The following is a 20,201-nucleotide window of genomic DNA, read 5'->3' as shown; positions in this document are numbered from 1 at the left end:
TACAGTTGAGTTGTTTGGAAGAAACACACCACACTATGTGTGGAGAAAAAATGTCACAGCACACCAACATCAAAACCTCATACCAACTGTAAAGTATGGTGGAGGGAGCATCATGGTTTGGGACTGCTTTGCTGCCTCAGGGCCTGGACAGCTTGCTATCATCGACAGAAAAATGAATTCCTAAGTTTATCAAGCCATTTTGCAGGGGAATGTTAGGCCAATCTGTCCACCAATTGAAGCTCAACAGAAGTTGGGTGATGCAACAGGACAACTACCCAAAACAAAGAAGTAAATGAACAACAGAATGGCTTCAACAAAATACGCCTTCTGGAGTGGCCCAGTCAGAGTCCTGACCTCAACCCGATTGAGATGCTGTGGCATGACCTCAAGAGAACAGTTCACACCAGACATCCCAAGAATATTGCTGAACTGAAACAGTTTTGTAAAGAGGAATGGTCCAAAATTCCTCCTGATCGTTGTGTAGGAACTACAGAAAACGTTTGGTTGAGGTTATTGCTTCCAAAGGGGGGTCAACCAGTTATTAAATTCAAGGGTTCACATACTTGTTCCACCCTGCATTGTGAATGTTTACACAGTGTGTTCAATAAAGACATCAAAACATATAATTGTTTGGGCGTTATTAGTTTAAACATACTTTGTTTTGTTGTGACCTAAATGAAGATCAGATACAATTTTATGAAATCCAGGTATTTCCAAAGGGTTCACATACTTTGTCTTACCACTGTACCTTAGAGAGCTATTTTTAACTTGTCAGAAATGTTCAGATCAACTAGCCCAAGTCAGCTAATATTTTTATTTTATTTAGGTTTTTTAGCCCATCGATATTGTTGTAATTTTTTTGTCACTCAAATATCGCATGAATACACAGACGTGGCAAAATGTATAGAATGTAACATTCTCTCCATCAACAAGGGGGTGTGAAGAGTTTGTGTCATGAACAGTGCTTGTGCCCATAAAAATACATGTGGGATGTTCCCCAATGCTGGAAGGGAGGACCCTGTTCCGGAATAGTGTCATGCATGGTGTGCTTGGAATGTTGCAGGCAGGCAGGTAGTTGTTGGCCCAGATAGGGGTTCGCGTTCCATAGTCCCAGAGTTCCATGCTGCCAGAGTTGGTTGGGTGTTGCGTTTGTTGTTCTTTGGAGACCATTCCATGGGGCCCAGTATTCCCATGATGCTTTAGGAACGGCAGGCTTTGACTTGCTCAGCGCTCTGTGGGAACAAATAATCCTCTACAGACACACATTCCCTTTAAGGGAGGCCAATGGGTGACCGTGTGTTTACTAGTTGTCAGTAGCAGCACCCGTGTGTGTGTGTATGTGTGTGTGAGAGATTTTATCTCTCACTTCTTATCAGATGTACAGACCCCATCTATTACCCCATTATTACACACACACACGATCTCTGGATGTGTGTGTGTGTGTGTGTGTGTGTGTGTGTGTGTGTGTGTGTGTGTGTGTGTGTGTGTGTGTGTGTGTGTGTGTGTGTGTGTGTGTGTGTGTGTGTGTGTGTGTGTAATAATGGGGTAATAGATGGGGTCTGTACATCTGATAATAAGTGAGAGATAAAATCTAGACTGGGGTACATCTGCTTTCCCCTCTCCCATCCTCCCCTCTGTTGAAGGTTAACGATGGACAGAGTTATGGTGGAGGGATACAGGTCAGGATGAGAGGGATGGAGAGATAGAGAGGAAAACAAACCTTCAGGTCTATGAGATTGATCAAACAGTAGCCTAACAAAAGAGAAGAAACCCTACCACACACACAGCTAAAACACACATACACACACACCTGCTGACTGCAAAGACAAACATTCACCTACCATTATGCATTGTGTGTGTGTGTGTGTGTGTGTGTGTGTGTGTGTGTGTGTGTGTGTGTGTGTGTGTTTGCTTTCGCTCTCATCTGTACTTTTCCTCCTGAATCCAGGACGCAGGGGGTAAATTGTGTTGTTTGGGAATTTCAGCCACATTCCACACAGAGTCTGACACAGAGATGGAAAATACCTAGGCAGAACTCCAAAACTCAGAACGAAACAACAGGAAAACTAGACAGGATTTACACACGGGACACAATACCAGAGGAAACTTTTCACCTCCACCTCTATTCAACAGAATAAGATGGCGCTGACGGATGGTGCCTCCCCTCCAGCTCCTACAAAACATTGCGGGTTTCTACTTTTTCTAGTGTTGATCTACATGTTCTTACTCAGTTTGTTTTTGTGCATTACTTCATGCACCCAAGGTAGAACTATTGGAATATGCATCAATGGGTGCTATGGTCTACCCGACCTTCCCAGAGACGGCGGAGCAATGGTCTAGCTGGTCTGACCAATTAGAATCCATGCTCCAAGACTGTTTTCATCACGTGGGCTAGAATATGTTCCAGGTCGCCTCTGGGGATAACATCAATGAATACACCAACCCAGTTACCAGATTCGTTTAAAAAAATGCATAGATGACATGATAGCGACAGTGTCTTTCAAAACATACCCGAATCAAAAACCATGGATTGATGGCAAACTTGTCAGGGAACTGAAGCAGAGAGATGCTGCTCATAAACATAGCAAGCTGACCGGGGACAATTGTATGGTTAAACAGTAAAAATACGACCTGCGCAGATCGATCGAGATGGCGAGACACAAGTACAGGGACAAAGGGGACGAGCAATTCAGAGGGACGGATACGAGGCGTATGTGGCAGGTGCTTCTAACGATCACAGATTGCAAAAAAAAGACAGTCCCGCCGGACACCAACGCCACCCTTACCAAACAAGCTAAACACCTTTTTAATCGACGAGACGGTCGACAGGGAGGAGGTAGGCACTCTTGATGGTGTGGTGCCAGGTAAACAACCTCCCCTTCAACATCAGCGAAACAAAAGGAGCTGATTGTGGAGTTCAGGGGGTACCAGGCTAGTAACCATCCTCCTCAACGGGTCAGCCATGGAGACACGTCTCTGAGGAGCTGAAATGGTCAACCCACATGCCCACACCCCAATGGACATGTACATGTATCATTATCAGTTGTAAACATGTATATATTGTTATTATTTGTATTTTTGGTTAATTCACACCTAAACTGTTGGAGCTCAGATTTCACTGTACACTGCAACTACAGCTCTGTGCATGTGACTAAATAAAAATCTATCCTGGCAGCCTCTCTTCCTCCCCCTCTCCTTTCTATACCTCTTTTCCCACTCGCTTTTACTGTAATCCCTCCCTCTCATTGGCCCCTCTCTCTCTTTCATCCTCCCACTTGAACTAGCACTACTGCAGAACCACTACAATACTACAATACTAGCACATACAGTATTTTCTTTGCCACAATCTTATGAAATATTTATCTATCTAAGAAAAGCCTAAATAGGTCTACATCTCCACCTCTGCCTGTTGGTAATGTATTTCAGACTAACTTGGAGGTCTCGAAAATGCTTCATATTTATGTAGGTTGTCCAGATCTATACTTTTCTGCTATAATGTGAGTGATGCCCCTTTCTGTGTGGTGCAGTTATGCCTCGGTTCACTGCCTATTCCTACTGCAGCTTCAATACAAATTGATCATATGAGGCACAAACAAAAGTCTCCATTTGCTCTCTCTCTCTGTGTGTGTGTGTGTGTGTGTGTGTGTGTGTGTGTGTGTGTGTGTGTGTGTGTGTGTGTGTGTGTGTGTGTGTGTGTGTGTGTGTGTGTGTGTGTGTGTGTGTGTGTGTGTGTGTGTGTGTGTGTGTGTGTGTGTGTGTGTGTGTGTGTGTGTGTGTGTGTGTTCGTTCGGAGGATGCACTCCAGAACATTGATTGGGCAGATAATTATAGCCAGGATTAAATCGGTGCATATACTGTATCTGGTAGGGCCGCGGGGTTCACGTGCACTGCAGTGTGTGAATGTAGGTGTGTGCGTGAGAGAGAGAGGGGAAATGTGTGTATATCACTACTACCATTCTGGTCTTCTGAAAACCTATCCAAACAATAGCCTCATTAAACAAGTCTGTCTAGACGATCTGCATTATCCTATCTACATTCTATTGAGTGTACACTATTCTCTAGTCTCCATTCTGTTATGTACATTCTATTGAGTGTACACTATTCTCTAGTCTCCATTCTGTTATGTACATTCTATTGAGTGTACACTATTCTCTAGTCTCCATTCTGTTATGTACATTCTATTGAGTGTACACTATTCTCTAGTCTCCATTCTGTTATGTACATTCTATTGAGTGTACACTATTCTCTAGTCTCCATTCTGTTATGTACATTCTATTGAGTGTACACTATTCTCTAGTCTCCATTCTGTTATGTACATTCTATTGAGTGTACACTATTATCTCGTCTCCATTCTGTTATGTACATTCTATTGAGTGTACACTATTATTTAGTCTCCATTCTGTTATGTACATTCTATTCAGTGTGCACTATTCTCTAGTCTCCATTCTGTTATGTACATTCTATTGAGTGTACACTATTCTCTAGTCTCCATTCTGTTATGTACATTCTATTGAGTGTACACTATTATCTAGTCTCCATTCTGTTATGTGGATTCTATTCAGTGTACACTATTATCTCGTCTCCATTCTGTTATGTACATTCTATTGAGTGTACACTATTATCTAGTCTCCATTCTGTTATGTACATTCTATTCAGTGTACACTATTCTCTAGTCTCCATTCTGTTATGTACATTCTATTGAGTGTACACTATTATCTAGTCTCCATTCTGTTATGTGGATTCTATTCAGTGTACACTATTCTCTAGTCTCCATTCTGTTATGTACATTCTATTCATGTATTCTATTGTGTGTTCAACGCCATCATTTCAAAATCAAACTCCCCCCTCTACCACAGTGGAATTCACCAACAGGCTGGGCCACATCTCTCACATAACAATCAGACACACACTACTAAAGCCTAGCCAGCCTCCCCCACTCATACCGTACATATCCCCATAAGGCATTGTCTGGTGTGTGAGCCATAACCGGCTGTATAGAACTCTGCCATATGTACAGGTGTGTGTTATATAGATTCCATATGACACGCCACACTTCAAAGCACTTGGGTTGGGGGTCAGGTAGCGTGCGCGCGCGTGTGTGTGTGTGTGTGTGTGTGTGTGCAGACCTCTTAACTGAGGTACTTAGCTGCTAATGAGTGTGAACAGGAGCAGCCATAATGATAGGAAGGGAAAGGTCAACACTGGTCTGACTGAGACACGATGGAGGATATGAACGTGTCATTATTAAACAATGTGACATTGTTCTACCATTATAGCATTATTACTCTGAACACTGGTCTGGTAGCTGGAGATCATATCAAGCCTGTTCTGCCATCCTGGTCTTCCTTTACTACTAAACCTTGTCTGGATCAAAGTGTTAGCCTTCTGGCACACTGAACATTGGCCTTCTGGCTAACACTACAATGAACATAGGGTTCTATGTGCCAGTAGCAAAATGTCATTCTAAATAAACGCATGGGATAAATAAAGGCTGATCTGTGTACAGAAAAAAGGCATCCTTTAGGTCAGGCTACGAGTCTTAGGTCCAGAAGGAGACGTCGGGGGTCCTTTCAAGAGGAACAAGGAAGGTAGCTGTAGGAGCTCCAATCTAAACGAGTGCGAGTGTACCGCCCTGTAGTCTGGCTTTAGCTAGATGTAGCAGGGGGACATCGATGCCCTGTGTGAGAGTCTGTGGTCTGAAGACGCGAGGTGAGATTTCACTGTGGGGTGACACTCCGCCATCCTCCACGCCAGGACCCGACCACAGCTCCCAGCTCGAACCACTGACCAACAGGATGCACTGAAGCCTCACATGTCAGGATGAAAAGGGAACAATGAGGCAGGCTGGGTCTATCTATATCTGCACCAGTGTGCCTTCCTCTTTCCCGTGTCTATGAAACATCAGAGGACTACCAGCTATAACAGCTCCGGCTTTGATACTGAGTTCCCCCTAAGTATGCCCTTCATACCTTGCCTGTCCTCTCCTCTCCTCCCCTCAACCCCATCAGCCCAGTGCCCCTACAGCCTCTACCTCAACAGTCCCATGCCAGATTTAAGTGCCAAGTATTAAATTCTGCACTTCTGTGTACGAAATGTCAGAAATGTTCACGCATGCCTATCCAGGGCCTTCTGGAGGGGTAGCGCACTGGGTTAGTCAGGGTAGAGTCAGGGTAGAGACTGGGTAGAGTCAGGGTAGAGCCGGCACACACACACTCCTTTTAAATGAAGCCACGTCTTCCTCACAGCGAAGCGCTGTAATATAATATTGAATGAGTGATGATAACCTCAGTAATCTCAGTGATGTTCTCATGACGTTAGCCTGGGGTGAACAGAACAGAAAGTAGCTGAATAAGGCCTGAATAAGTGAGATGTACAGAATAGAAGCTCTAAATAAAGAAGTATCTAACAGAAACACACAAGACAGAGTGGTTTTATTATGAGTCGCCAAACGCACTATTCTTAGCTTGGTGAAGCAGGGAGGGACAGTAGGAGCGGCACAGCTGACTCATTTATCTCACACACACACACACACCCTCTGTGTCCTCTCCAACTGTACGGACCTGAAAAGAGTTGACGGGTCAAAGCGGCACGGCGGAGGCCCATCATGCCTTTCACCGGCTCATCTCTCTCAGATCAGCACAGAAGGAGGGCGGGAAACAGAAATGAAGTCACTTCAGAGGACAGACAAACAGCCAGGCAGTTAGGTTCAAGCCTGTAGACCTTGGCCCTGATATGTGGATTCAGTCATTTCTGGGCTTAAAATGGCAGTGTGCTATGCTGCCATGCATGACTAGCGGTGCGTAGGGCCTGCATGGTTATAAAGAGCTCAGCCCACTGACAGAGAAAAGTGTAAATGCTGCTGGGGTTTACACAACAAACAAAAAAAACAGGCCCGGCTCCCTGTCTGATGATAGGCTGGGTCTACATCACTCGCATATCTTATGTTGGACAGCCTTAATGCCAATCATTTTTGGATGAAGTTGCAACCCCAACGTTCGCTTTTCTGGCCCTGTGTCATATCGTCAGAGGCAACGTTGTCGCACGCACGTCGTCGTGTAATGCTTGTATCTTTATCTAGGAACATATTCACCTGTAATGTCAGGTCATGTTAAATCTCCAAACAACACTATAGATACTGGTCAATGAAGAACTGAGAGCGAGTCACAGGTACACGCACTTCCCACTAGCCTGCAATCTGTCGACAAAAAATTCACACCGACTTCACTAAGAGTAAAACTTCCCTATAAAACCTCTCTAGAATGTGGTAATCATAACCAGAAGACGACATCACCCCCCCCCAAACACGCACACCACAACATCTTTCTCGAATCCCCCAATGTTTTGACTCAGCAGTAGATGAGTAAGGAGTAGGGGGGAGGAGCTAGAGGCCATATTTCCCATCAATAAGACAGACACTCGCAGCTAATAGGATCAGTGTTGACAAACCCTGGCCTCCTAGAACAGATGGAAACAGAGAGAGAGAGAGAGAGTGCGGGAGACAGTGAGAGCAAGACGGGGTAATGGAGGTAAAGGAGAGGGGGAGGGGTTTAACGCAGCCCTGTGGGGTGTTGTGGGAGGGGCGTAAGAGCTGCTCTACAAGCTGAATAAATGTTGACGAGACATATGCTCAGAGAGGAGGCCAGGATCATGTATTTATAAAAGGGGATAATGAACATCAACTTCTAATAATGAGGTTATAAATGTTTGATCAATGATATACACCACAGACATTAATAATGTATTTGTGAATAGAAAGACAATGGTGTATTACACGCTTATAATATTTCTAGCCCGTTATTGGAGGATGACAAGATAATGCATAATAATAACCTTTGTAGGCCTGTATGAATTCATTGGTTATCAATAGGCTAATAGTTCTCTCATCATATTCTTTCTTTTCCGTCCACCTTCCTTTTCTATTCTCGATCCGTCTTATCACTGTACTGTGTGTCACATGCCCATATGGAAAAGGCCTCTGGTTGGCCTGCACGTGCTTGCATAGCGAACACACAGACACACGTGTATTTATTCACACAGACACACACTGCAACGTGTCGGTGTTCATAAGACTGCTAACCGCACTGATAGATCTCTGAGAGAGAGAGAAGCACCGGGCAGCCATATCCTGTCGGGTGTGTGTGGTGTGTGTGGTGTGTGTGCGCGCGTGCGTCGAGGCAATCGTGTTCATGACATGTTTACTATGGGTTGGCTATCAGATAAGCAGCTTTCCAATCAGCAGGACCTGAGCAGGCCAGATAGGTAGAGCCTCTGCTATGGCCTTGGGATGAACCATACTGCTTGGGACACCTGACAGTGACCGTCAGGGTGTTTAGCGGAGTCATATATACCATAGAATGCAGTATGTCCTTTTTTCATCCTAAACCATGTTAAGGAATAATGTAATAATAATAATATGGTTGTTAAGCAGGCAGTTAACCTACACATATACTGTGTGTGTGTGTTTCCTGTGTAGAGAGGTTGTGTACTGTATACTATACTGTACATATGGACGTGTGCCAAACAGATGTGTAACTGATCTTCTCTCCCAGGTCTGATCACAGCGACCCAGTCTTTTCTTCTCTCCTTCGCTCTCTTCTCCCATCCCTAGCTGCAGCCCGCGAGGAAAGATTGAATCTTTTATTTATCACTTCCTGGCACAATTTCTGCTGTCATTCTCCATTGCTAGCATGCAGATTGAGCACTATGTGCTATCGTGTGCAAGCTCACACACACAGAGAATATGTTTAGGTTAACTGCCTGCTTAACCACCATATTATTATTACATTATTGGCAGGCAAAATCATATTCCTTAACCTGGTTTTGGGTGGACAAAAATGGCACACTGCATTCTAATGTGTATATATACACCTTATTATTTCTTCCCCAATAAAGAGTAGAGAGACTAGAGTAGATACTGTAGCTGTGCTTTGCCTATTTATTCATTTGTATTTTATTTAGCATATATACTAGACAAAGACACAGGCCTGCCTGGGCCTATAGTATGTGTTATATAGTCAGCAGCCTGGCGCCCTGTTGGCACTGTGGCTAGGGCACAAAGCCCAGCCAAGCCACTGCGACACGTTCAGAGGGAGGAGGGGACAGAGAGGGATGGATGGCCATGCAGAAAATTACGTTTGCAGATTGCATTACAATTCAGATTAACCACATAGAGTAATGGGATTAGAACGCTGAACGCTTTCCCAGGGCGGGGACGGAGAGCACTAATGAACTAACTAAGGTGGCATATGAGTTAGAATACAGAGGGAGCCCCGCAGGTAGCTTACCGTCAGTCAGGGGGTAAAATACATGGCCATGCGTTCATTTGAGTACATATGCTACGTTTTGGTAGGTAGGGCCTGCTGGTGATTATTACAATTACGTGTCGGTGTATTCCTGGTGCCAGAACATTTAGTAAAACAACAGTGAAAGAAAGAAACACACTTGACCCAATTAGCTGCAAATTGGTGCATATCAATGTCCATTTAAAAATAGTCTATGTGGCTTTAAATCGCCATTCCTCCCACCCTTTTCCCAAATAGCAGTAAAAATAAATTAAAAGACGCGTTTGTTGTTTGCCTTCCCTTTGGAGAATGACAGGAAGCTGAAAAGACACAAATGAACATGAAAATGGGAACAAAGTACCAATGCTTTCATTCGGAATGCCTCACGGCTGTTTGATATGCGCACTGGGTAAATACGACACCCAGTCAAGGCTGTGTTACGAAAACAACATGAAATACTGCTATTTCGCAGATACTCAAATAGAAAATGCTTTGAATGCACGACAGGTTGCTGTGTTATTGTTTCACTAAACATATTTCTAGTTATGAAATAGTTTGGCATATATGTAGAAAGAACTGTCAATTCAGCTGAGAGCTCTATGTTCTAGCTGGCTTAGCCAGAAAACCTCCCCCATGCCTTTCACTTCGGAAAATAAACACAGTCGACAAGGCTCAGCCCTGAACGTCTTCTCGACACACAGTGCCCAGAAAAGCATCGCCCCTTTCACTTGAAAGTATATATTAAAAAAAACTATTTGAGGCTGGCTAAATGCGTATATGAACCAAATGTTCGAATGCGAGCCAAGTAATACGGGCACATTTATTAAATCCCACCGTTTACTTCCGTAATGGTTATTTTTCACCCAAGCAACAACAACAAAAAAATCCCGTCATGCATAAGCAAACACATGTATTATGCTACATAGACATTTGGGCTAAATGTATCGGCATAGAACATAGACAACTGTGCATAGGCTAATAATAGCTCTTTCTATTGTTAGAGGAATGCATTTTGGTTTTAGTAAAAAAAAGCCTCGCCAACGTATCCGCGATGTAAAAACTCCCTTTGTCGCCTCATTCAATCCTTTGTTGAAACCTAATTCAACACACTTCCTTTTTCATTTCTTGGTGCTTTTGAAAAATATTTCAAACTCGGGTTATTTGCCATGAAAACTCAATAAATAAAATAACGTTATTTTTCATACGCTTGGGTCCATCCACTCACCGACTTGCAATACGTTGTCCACACAGCCGCTCTCCAACAGAGCGATACCTCGTCTGAAAGGCAGCCGCGTCTCATCACTATTTTCCCCGCTAGTTCCACTGTCCTCTCCCCCCGTATTGAACGAAGAATACATGCAGATCTCCCGTTCACTCCTGGGGAACGACCAGTAAACGATCCTTCTCTGTACAGGCTCCGGGATCCGTTCAAAACGCTCCTCTACCCGTTGAAACGGCCACTTCTCGGCCACTTTCCGGGCCGAGATATCCAACAGAGACTCCGGACTCAGGGTTTTGCTCGACCCACCTTGGGCCGCACCCGAACCGCCACATAACGTACCCCCGGCCCGTTGTCCCTGTCTACAATTCGTATTATAACCCGGTCTACAGCAGAGCCGTTTGGCTGGGGGCTGCTGAACGCGCTCCGCCATGATAGCACTGCTTTAACATCAACGGCGGAAGTGAACCTACCATATAAACGGGATAAGGAAGGGAAAATGTTACACTCGAATCGATTGTTTGCCGTGTATGGGCAAATGAACCTTATTTGGGCATGATGGGCGGTCCTTTAGCAGTGTTGTCAAATCCTCTTTGTGTTGACAAATGAAGAAAGGGGAGGGCCTATCCTGCTCTAAAAAAAGGAATGAAACGCGGAATTCCCGAACGTCGGCAAATCCTTTGTGAGGCGGACGGCTCGGACAGGAGCTGAGAGGGGGCCGGGAAAATGTAGCTTTTTCGTTCAGGATTTAAAGGCGGTGTAGTGAAATTGGTTGGCGCCCATGGATATTTCCCTCGTGATTGACGGACGGAGAAGGCATTCGTGGCCGCAAAACACGACAAAACGGAGGTGAAGGGGGGGATTAAAGCGGGTGAAGCCGTTGGGTGAAGACAGTGATTGTAACTGTCAGTTGGCCAGGCCTCGTGGAGAGGGGGCGGGCGTGCTTGGAACACAGAGACGCCCTCTGTGACGTAGGCTACAGTTCCAAAGGAATGTGGTTATCAGGCCTGAAGGCTGGAAGGAGACGTTCCTTGTTGGGAAACAAAAGCTGTGTATTTGGATCATGGCACAGCTGATGGGTCTCTCGCCTCCTTGAACCATAATGCATGTTTCTGGGGGGGAAAAGACTGGAACTTGGCCCGTGACAAGATTTATAACAGCTTAATTATTAGTGGATACACCTAATATAATTACCCTGTGAAGTAGTCCTAGCCATTTGCTTAGGCTACAATATATCACAAATTGATTCTGGGACATGTTTTTGGCCTGTTATCAGTGTATGGAAATTAAGAAAAGGTGAAGAGGGGAAGAGAGGGAGAGAGGGAAAGTGAGAGAAATGAAAAAGAGGGAAAGGGAGGAGTTTGTGCAGAGAGGGGGGGGGACATGGAAAGATGGAAAGGTAGAGAGAGAGAGAGAAAGAAGCATGAAAAGAGGGAAGGGTAGAGTGAGAGAGAGATGCATAGCGGGGTTAATCTAATCTGGTGTGGGAGTCTCAGTGGTGTTCAGTAAAACCCTGCAACCAGGAGCCAGGCTTAATTGATTAGAAAATGTGATGTAACTAATTGCAACTGAAATGGGGAGTGTTGTAATCTTTGGACAATCAATGCAATGTCATTCGGTGCATCAGATTCAGACAAGTCTATTTTTCAGGTTTATTTACGGTTATCTGTAGGTTATTTACTGTATGTTTCACAATGAATATTGACACATCTGCATATCAGGGAAGGAGAATTCAGCTCTTTCTCCCTATATCTTAGATCTTGTTTTATTTTCTATGGTTTATCTTCAAATGTTTTATTATTTTAATAGTCTTATTCCAATCAACAGCAATGTTACACAAGGACAGATCCCCATGTTACCATTTCTCCCCTTACTGAGATGAGTAATTACACAGGAACAAGACAGACCAAGTCCCCCAGCTGCTGTCACTGGGCCTTAACGGACAGCCCTGCCCTGCCTCTCTACTCCCCTGAAGGCAGGCAGGAATCGACGGTGCAAAAGAGGTCATTTCTCATGGTTAACCTGCAGAAATGCCAAGGCATCTCCCAGTGTGATTCACAGCTCGATAGAGTGTGGAGAGAGCCAGGGGGAACCCAGAAGTGTCCTTCTGTTTTGTCCCCAGGGGAGAAATAAAGTTGTGTTGTACTGCATTGTTTGTGTGTTGGTGACACGGGTCAGCCAAGTGAAAGCCAAACAGAAAAGAAAATACATTTTTAACAAGGGGGACAGCGCGTGCATTTTTATGTGGTTTTGGATATTTCGAAAAGTGTGTGTGTGCTTGGGTCCAACTCGGGCCTCATAAACACCACCATGCGGGTAACTGCTGCCCTAATCAGGATAATTGATCTGAGTATTTCCAGCCAAAACAAACTCATCTGATCTGACAAGTCCTGAAAGCATTTAAATGAAGCAACAGGGAACTTCCTCCGAGCTGGCCACTGATGTGTTGACAAACCTCTGATCATAGTCGCGGGAAGTAGTTTGGGGGTGGGGGTGCTGCAAAAAAACTGCAGAAAAATAATGTCCGCACTGAAGACGTCTATATTGGTCTTCTAATGCAGGACTAGTAATGGCCCAGTTTTTTTTATTTTTGTGAAAAAATGTCAACTAAATATATTTGGGTGTTTACCAGTATTTGTAACTTGAGTCTGATAATTATCTGTACAAAATAGTTAATCTGATAATACATAAATACGTGCTTGATATGTTTTCCAGTTTCTTGACATACTTTGCTAGTGCAACGTATTTCTATGTGAAAGCTGAAAAGTTTATTCTTCTTCCATTTTAGTAGACACTCTTATACAGAGCTACTTCCAGTAGGGAGTGTATACATTTTCATACTGGTACCCTATGGGAATCAAACCCACAACCCTAGCATTGCAAGCACCATGCTCTACCAACTGAGCCACATCATATCATCACAAACCACTTGATGTCTCAATGTATTCAATGACTTTATTGGTCATTGTTTTTCTTCATGGTAATGGAAAGTCTACAGGTACAACCATAGATGACCAGCCTATGTACAGTGCAGTAATGCACATTTTCATTAAGTGTTGTTTTAAGGATGGTAAATTACTACTGCACAAAAAAGTGGTTGTTTTCCATGTTATTTGATCAAGAAAAATATTTAATTTGATGTGGATGTTTTGTGTCTGCCCATAACTTTGCATCTTTAAATGTTTGAGGACAGGGTTTTGTTCTTTCTGGATTCCATTAGAATGACAATAATAGAGAAATGGACAGGCACAGCCATCCTTGGCGTTTTTCCGCCATAGGCCAGACCAAAAAAAATATGCCCCTGCAAAAATCTTAGTAAGCAAAACGACTTCAGATGTTGAAGTTAGGTTCAATTTAGGTTCTGAATGAAAGGTGCACTACTTTTGTGTTATTTAATACATTTTTTGTTTTTATTCAGATTTTTCAGGGAGGGCTGCAGCACCCCTCAGCACCCCTACTTCCCGTGGCTATGCCTCTGATCAGCTTAGTATTGTTTGATTTCTTCATTGTGAGACAGGCAGCCATTAACGGGACTATGTTTGTTTACAGACCCTACTCTGGCTTTTCTGTGTCATCGGCCATTTTGATTCTCTGTTTTGACTTTACTGTTTTATTTCAGCTCTGCTGGTTCTTCCTTCAAATAATTGAGTATACCTGGCACAAAATGGTGCATAGTGATGTTTATACAGTAGTTATTATCATCATCAATGCCCACAGAGCTAGCCTTGTGCTGTATTGGTGTTGGCATACCTCTGGTATACCTCTGTATGTTTCTTCTCTTATCAGCTTTGTTTTTTTCTCATAAGTCTACCATCAGTGACAATAAAAACCCTTCAAAATTCTTATGTTCCATCTAATGATTTTCCTCTCATATATGTTGACATCCACTTATAGTTACATTACCGTCTGCCAATGCTTGCACACTGCAGTTTCTCCACGCTGGGTGAGTGATATGAGCCTGGTGTCTGAATATTTTCCCATTGTCTCATCTCACCCTGCAATGACAGGCAGACACAGCCAGGCAGGCTCTGGGATGACTGAGCCTATTCTCTCAGCATGGGAGGAGCAGTGGGGTGCTGGGGAGAAATATACAGTGATCCACACATACAGATAAATGCACGTGCGCACAGACACATGCAAACACACACACACACACTTTATAATAAATGCACAAATACACATATTACGGATATCTTTTCTCAGAAATACAGCCGGTCATGTTTTAAATATGATTCTGTATATTCATGTCATTGTACAGTCTCTCAATTTAAATTTTAATAACTAATTATGGTAATGTGGTCCTTACAATCTTTTTTCCACCCTGTATCTTTTCATCAGGCTGAAATTCCATTGAATAAACCATGCCCTGTCCTCTCTTTCTCCCTCCAAGAATCTCACATGCAATGAGAACATGGCTGACATGAATCTGGAAATTCTGCATAAAATAAATATATGTTTCAGTACTAGTCTAAAGTTTGAACACATATACTCATTCAAGGCTTTTTCTTTATTTTTTACTATTTTCTACATTGTAGAATAATAGTGAAGACATCAAAACTATGAAATAACACGTATGGAATTATGTAGTAACCAAAAAAGTGTTAAACAAATCAAAATATATTGTATATTTGAGATTCTTCAAAGTAGCCATCCTTTTCCTTAATGACAGCTTTGCACACTCTTGGCATTCTCTCAACCAGCTTCATGAGATAGTCACCTGAAATGCTTTTAAATTAATGGGTGTGCCTTGTTAAAAGTTAATTTATGGAATTTCTTTCCTTCTTAATGCGTTTGAAGCCAATCAGTTGTGTTGTGACAAGGTAGGGGGGTATACAGAAGATGGCTCTATTTGGTAAAATACCAAGTTCATATTATGGCAAGAACAGCTCAAATAAGCAAAGAGAAACGACAGTCCATCATTACTTTAAGACATGATGGTCAGTCAATCCGGAACATTTCAAGAGCTTTGAAAGTTTCTTCAAGTGCAGTCGCAAAAACCATCAAGCGCTATGATGAAACTGGCTTTCATGAGGACCGCCACAGGAAAGGAAGACCCAGGAAGACCCTCTGCTGCAGAGGTAAAGTTCATTAGAGTTAACTGCACCTCAAATTGTAGCCCATATAAATGCTTCACTGAGTTCAAGTAACAGACACATCTCCACATCAAGGACGAGACTGAGTGAATCAGGCCTTCATGGTTGAATTGCTGCAAAGAAACCACTACTAAAGAACACCAATAAGAAGAAGAGACTTGCTTGGGCCAAGAAACAAGATCAATGGACATTAGACCAGGGGAAATCTGTCTTTTGGTCTGATCCGCCGTGTCTTTGTGAGATGCAGAGGAGGTGAACGGATGATCTCTGCATGCGTGGTTCCCACCGTGAAACATGGAGGAGGAGGTGTGGGGGTGCTTTGCTGGTGACACTATCTGTGATTTATTTAGAATTCAAGGCACACTTAACCAGCATGGCTACCACAACATTCTTCAGCGATACGCCATCCCATGTGGTTTGAGCTTAGTGAGACTATCATGACCCAACACACCTCCAGGCTCTGGAAGGGCTATTTGACCAAGAAGGAGAGTGATGGAGTGCTGCATCAGATGACCTGGCCTCCACAATCACCCGACCTCAACCCAATTGAGATGGTTTGGGATGAGTTGGACCGCAGATTGGAGGAAGAGCAGCCAACAAGTGCTCAGCATATGTGGGATCTCATTCAAGACTGTTGGAAAAGCATTCGAGGTGAAGCTGGTTGAGCGAATGATGTCCTCAAAGCAAAGGGTGGCTACTTTGAAGAATCTAAAATCTAAAATATATTTTTATTTGTTTAAAACTTTTTTGGTTACGACATGATTCCATTTGTGTTATTTCATAGTTTTGATGTCTTCACTCTTATTCTACAAAGTAGAAAATAATACAAATAAAGAAAAAGCCTTGAACGAGTAGGTGTGTCCAAATATTTGACTGGTTCTAGTTCTAGTCCTATGACTTTGACTGACTTAATTCATTAAAGGATTTGACTTGATTTGGTAGATTCCTTTTCCTTCCCGACACTGTTGCCCCTTATTGAATAAGGACATATACAGTATTTTCCGAAGAGCATATCAGCATTTTAAGCTTATTCAGTCATCAAGGCTCCTCGCAAAGCTACATTAGAGATTTTTTCAATCACTTTGGTGCTATTCTCTCAAGTATGTGGTGAATTTCAAAAACTCCAACCCAGCAAGGCTCATATTCAAAGCGTATTATTGTGCATTTATTTAGTTTGAAGACATCTTTCACCCCACAACCATTGATTAAAAATATAAGTTTAGAGTGAAATGTCATGAGATCATTGATTTAATAACCAAATATTTTCAATTGAGTTATTTTAACAACCAGTTCACCCAATCGCAAAAAAAAACATACAAGGTTCTACCAGCATATTTTGTGTTATTGACATAGCCCTGTTCTGTTCAACATTCTCTACATACATAGTACTCCAAATTATCCAAATTCATGTTAAGTTCAAAAGAAGACAAGGAAAACAATTCTGACACCAAACAAATCAACAAGGGTTTGGAACTTTAAAGCCAATTATTTCAGAATCATCTTTTTTCAGATAGAACCTTATAGTCCTGAGCGCTCGATGATTGAAAATTGCCCTTTGAATGTAACACACCGTAGTATTGTAAATTACAGTACATTATACTGTTTTGACATTAGGCAATACACTTGCACTAACCATTCAACTTGACTGAACATCAAATGTCCATCATTCTATGGCATTGTGATCAAAGGTTTGATAATTGATGCAAAAAAAAATATATTGTTCAGATATAATTACAACATAGGTGCACTGTAATCAAATGAAATGTATGAAAGAAACAACGTTCAGCAAACAGTAGTTTGCATCAAGCCTGTCTTGAGCATTTGGCCATAGGTTCTCATCAACAGCACATGAGATACTGCAGGTCTGGACTGATGTCATTGCATGTCTCATCATGGCCTGAAGGAGGGTGGTATGCTCATGGGGATGGCAATCGTGAAACTTTCCACCTGTATTGCAATCATCATGTATTGTATTTTACTGTATTGTATTGTACTTCCGTATTGTAGTGGTCCTATATGTGACTCAATTTGTATGGCAGTAGCAATGCCAGAGTTGTGGGTTCGAATGCCGCCCGAACAAGGAGAGGAACCGACTTCGGCGGAAGTCGTGACAACTATGGTTTGCAACTGCACATATCCTCTGGTCTGATGAAACAAAAATAGACTGTTTGGCCATAATGACCATCGTTATGTTTGGAGGATAAAGGCGGAGGCTTACAAGTCAAAGAACAACATCCTAACTGTGAAGCAAGGGGGTGGCAGCATCATGTTGTTAGGTGCTTTGCTTCAGGTGGGGATTAGTGCACTTCACAAAATAGATGGCATCATGAGGGAGGAAAATTATGATAAACGTCCGACATCAACTGTATAAACGTTTCAGGTAGCCTTCCACAAGCTTCCCACAATAAGTTGGGTGTATTTTGGCCCATTGCTCCTGACAGAGCTGGTGTAACTCAGTCAGGTTTGGAGGCCTCCTTGCTCGCACATGCTTTTTCAGTTCTGCCCACAAATGTTCTGTTGGATTCAGGGCTTTGTGATGGGCACTCAAATACCTTGACTTTGTTGTCCTTGAGCCATTTTGCCACAACTTTGGAAGTATGCTTGGGGTCATTGTCCATGTGGAAGACCCATTTGTGACCAAGTTTTAACATCCTGACTGATGTCTTGAGATGTTGCTTCAATATATCCACATAATTTTGATTCCTCATGATGCCATCCATTTTGTGAAGTGCACCAGTCCCTCCTGCAGCAAAGCACCCCACAACATGATGCTGCCACCCCCTTGCTTCACAGTTGGGATGGTGTCTTCGGCTTGCAAGCCTCCCCCTTTTTCCTCCAAACATAACAATGGTCATTATGGCCAAACAGTTCTATTTTTGTTTCATCAGACCAGAGGACATTTCTCCAAAAAGTACCATCTTTGTCCCCATGTGCAGTTGCAAACCGTAGTCTGGCTTTTTTATGGTGGTTTTGGAGCAGTGGCTTCTTCCTTGAAGAGCAGCCTTTCAGGTTATGTCAATATTGGACTCGTTTTACTGTGGATATAGATACTTTTGAACCTGTTTCCTCTAGCATCTTCACAAGATCCTTTGCTGTTGTTCTGGGATTGATTTGCACTATTCGCTCCAAAGTATGTTCATCTCTAGGAGACAGAACGCGTCTTTTTCCTGAGCGGTATGACCGCTGTGTGGTCCCATGGTGTTTATATTTGCGTACTATTGTTTGTAAAGATGAACATGGTTTTCTGGAATTTTCCAAGCTGTTTAAAGCCACAGTCAACTTAGTGTTTGTACATTTTTGACCCACTGGAATTGTGATACAGTGAATTATAAGTGAAATAATCTGTCTGTAAACAATTGTTGGAAAAATTATTTGTGTCATGCGCAAAGTTGATGTCCTAACTGACAAAACTATAGTTTGTTAACAAGAAATTTGTGGAGTGGTTGAAAAACAAGTTGTGTAGGTGTGTATGTAAACCTCTGTACATTTTCATTATGTAGGTCTCAAAATATTTATTAGACAAACCAGATTAAAATCTATAGGTTTAATAAATGGTTTAGTGATGATCAATTAAGAGGAGTCAGATTAAGTAATGGTAAAATGTATTTTTAACAAATGGCAAGAAAATCATATCAAAAGTAATGTGAGCATTGCATTGTGAAAGGCAATGACTTCATATGAATATGTACTGCAATGTAAAATATGTATTTCTAGATGAAGAAGTGACTGTATGATGTTGTGTGTTGTTTTGCTGCAACTGCCTAGTTGATGATTGGTTTTGAGTTTTGTACTAAGACTTGTGAAAATGTACCACATACAGTGCTTGTGGAAATTGCACCAAAGCGATTGAAAAAAAACTGTTACATGATTTCTATAGCCAGACCCCTCTTACACTGCGGCTGAGACGGCTACTGAGGGAAATAACAGACGACACTGCTGCTGGCTCCAGGGGATCACACACACACACACACACACACACACACACACACACACACACACACACACACACACACACACACACACACACACACACACACACACACACACACACACACACACACACACACACACACACACACACATCCAGAGATCCTTCCTTTCATGCCGGGCTCATTTGCATCCTCATCAGTATGCATGAAATCTCGGGCTGAACTTTAATACCCTAACTGATGCATAATACACTCTAATGAGCATAAAAGTGAGCATGACAATTAAAACTCACATTAATCACTAAACGCTACTCTCAAGGAAGAAGGGCGAGAGAGAGGGGGGGGGGGGGTAGCAGAGGAGCAGTAGAGGGCGGGGGAGAGGGAGATAGGAGAGAGGTAGAGATAGAAGGATGGAGGCAAGGGAGGATGCTGGGGATAGGGGATCGAACGCTCTCTGGAGAGGAGAGGGAAGGAGAGGAAAAGAGATATGGAAAGAAGGGGGGGGAAGATGGGAAGAAGGGAGGGAGAGAGAAGAAGTTTGGTAAGAGAGAGAGAGTAATAGAAGAATAAAGACAGGCCAGTGCTATGGAGGAGGAGGATGAGAAGGGGAGGAAGATTAAAGAAGGGATGCTGACAGAGTGGTCGCCACGGGAAAAGCGGGCTGTGTGTGTGTGTGTGT

The 20,201-nt window shown here is 42.9% G+C and overlaps 1 protein-coding gene across 1 annotated transcript in view; it reads right to left on the bottom strand.

Annotated features, from left to right (window-relative positions):
• LOC135517702 (zinc finger SWIM domain-containing protein 6-like) overlaps nt 1-11,013 on the bottom strand; it is a 43,661-nt gene extending 32,648 nt beyond the window's left edge. The window contains exon 1 of the mRNA XM_064942229.1: nt 10,507-11,013. Coding sequence (XP_064798301.1) covers nt 10,507-10,933 — 427 coding nt within the window. The 5' untranslated portion in view covers nt 10,934-11,013. The remainder of the gene's footprint in view (nt 1-10,506) is intronic.
• Between the last annotated feature and the right edge of the window lie 9,188 nt (nt 11,014-20,201).

The sequence above is a fragment of the Oncorhynchus masou genome, chromosome 28 (genome assembly GCF_036934945.1).
Source record: "Oncorhynchus masou masou isolate Uvic2021 chromosome 28, UVic_Omas_1.1, whole genome shotgun sequence".
Taxonomy (NCBI): Eukaryota; Metazoa; Chordata; class Actinopteri; order Salmoniformes; family Salmonidae; genus Oncorhynchus; species Oncorhynchus masou.
This window is presented reverse-complemented; position numbering and strand designations above follow the sequence as displayed.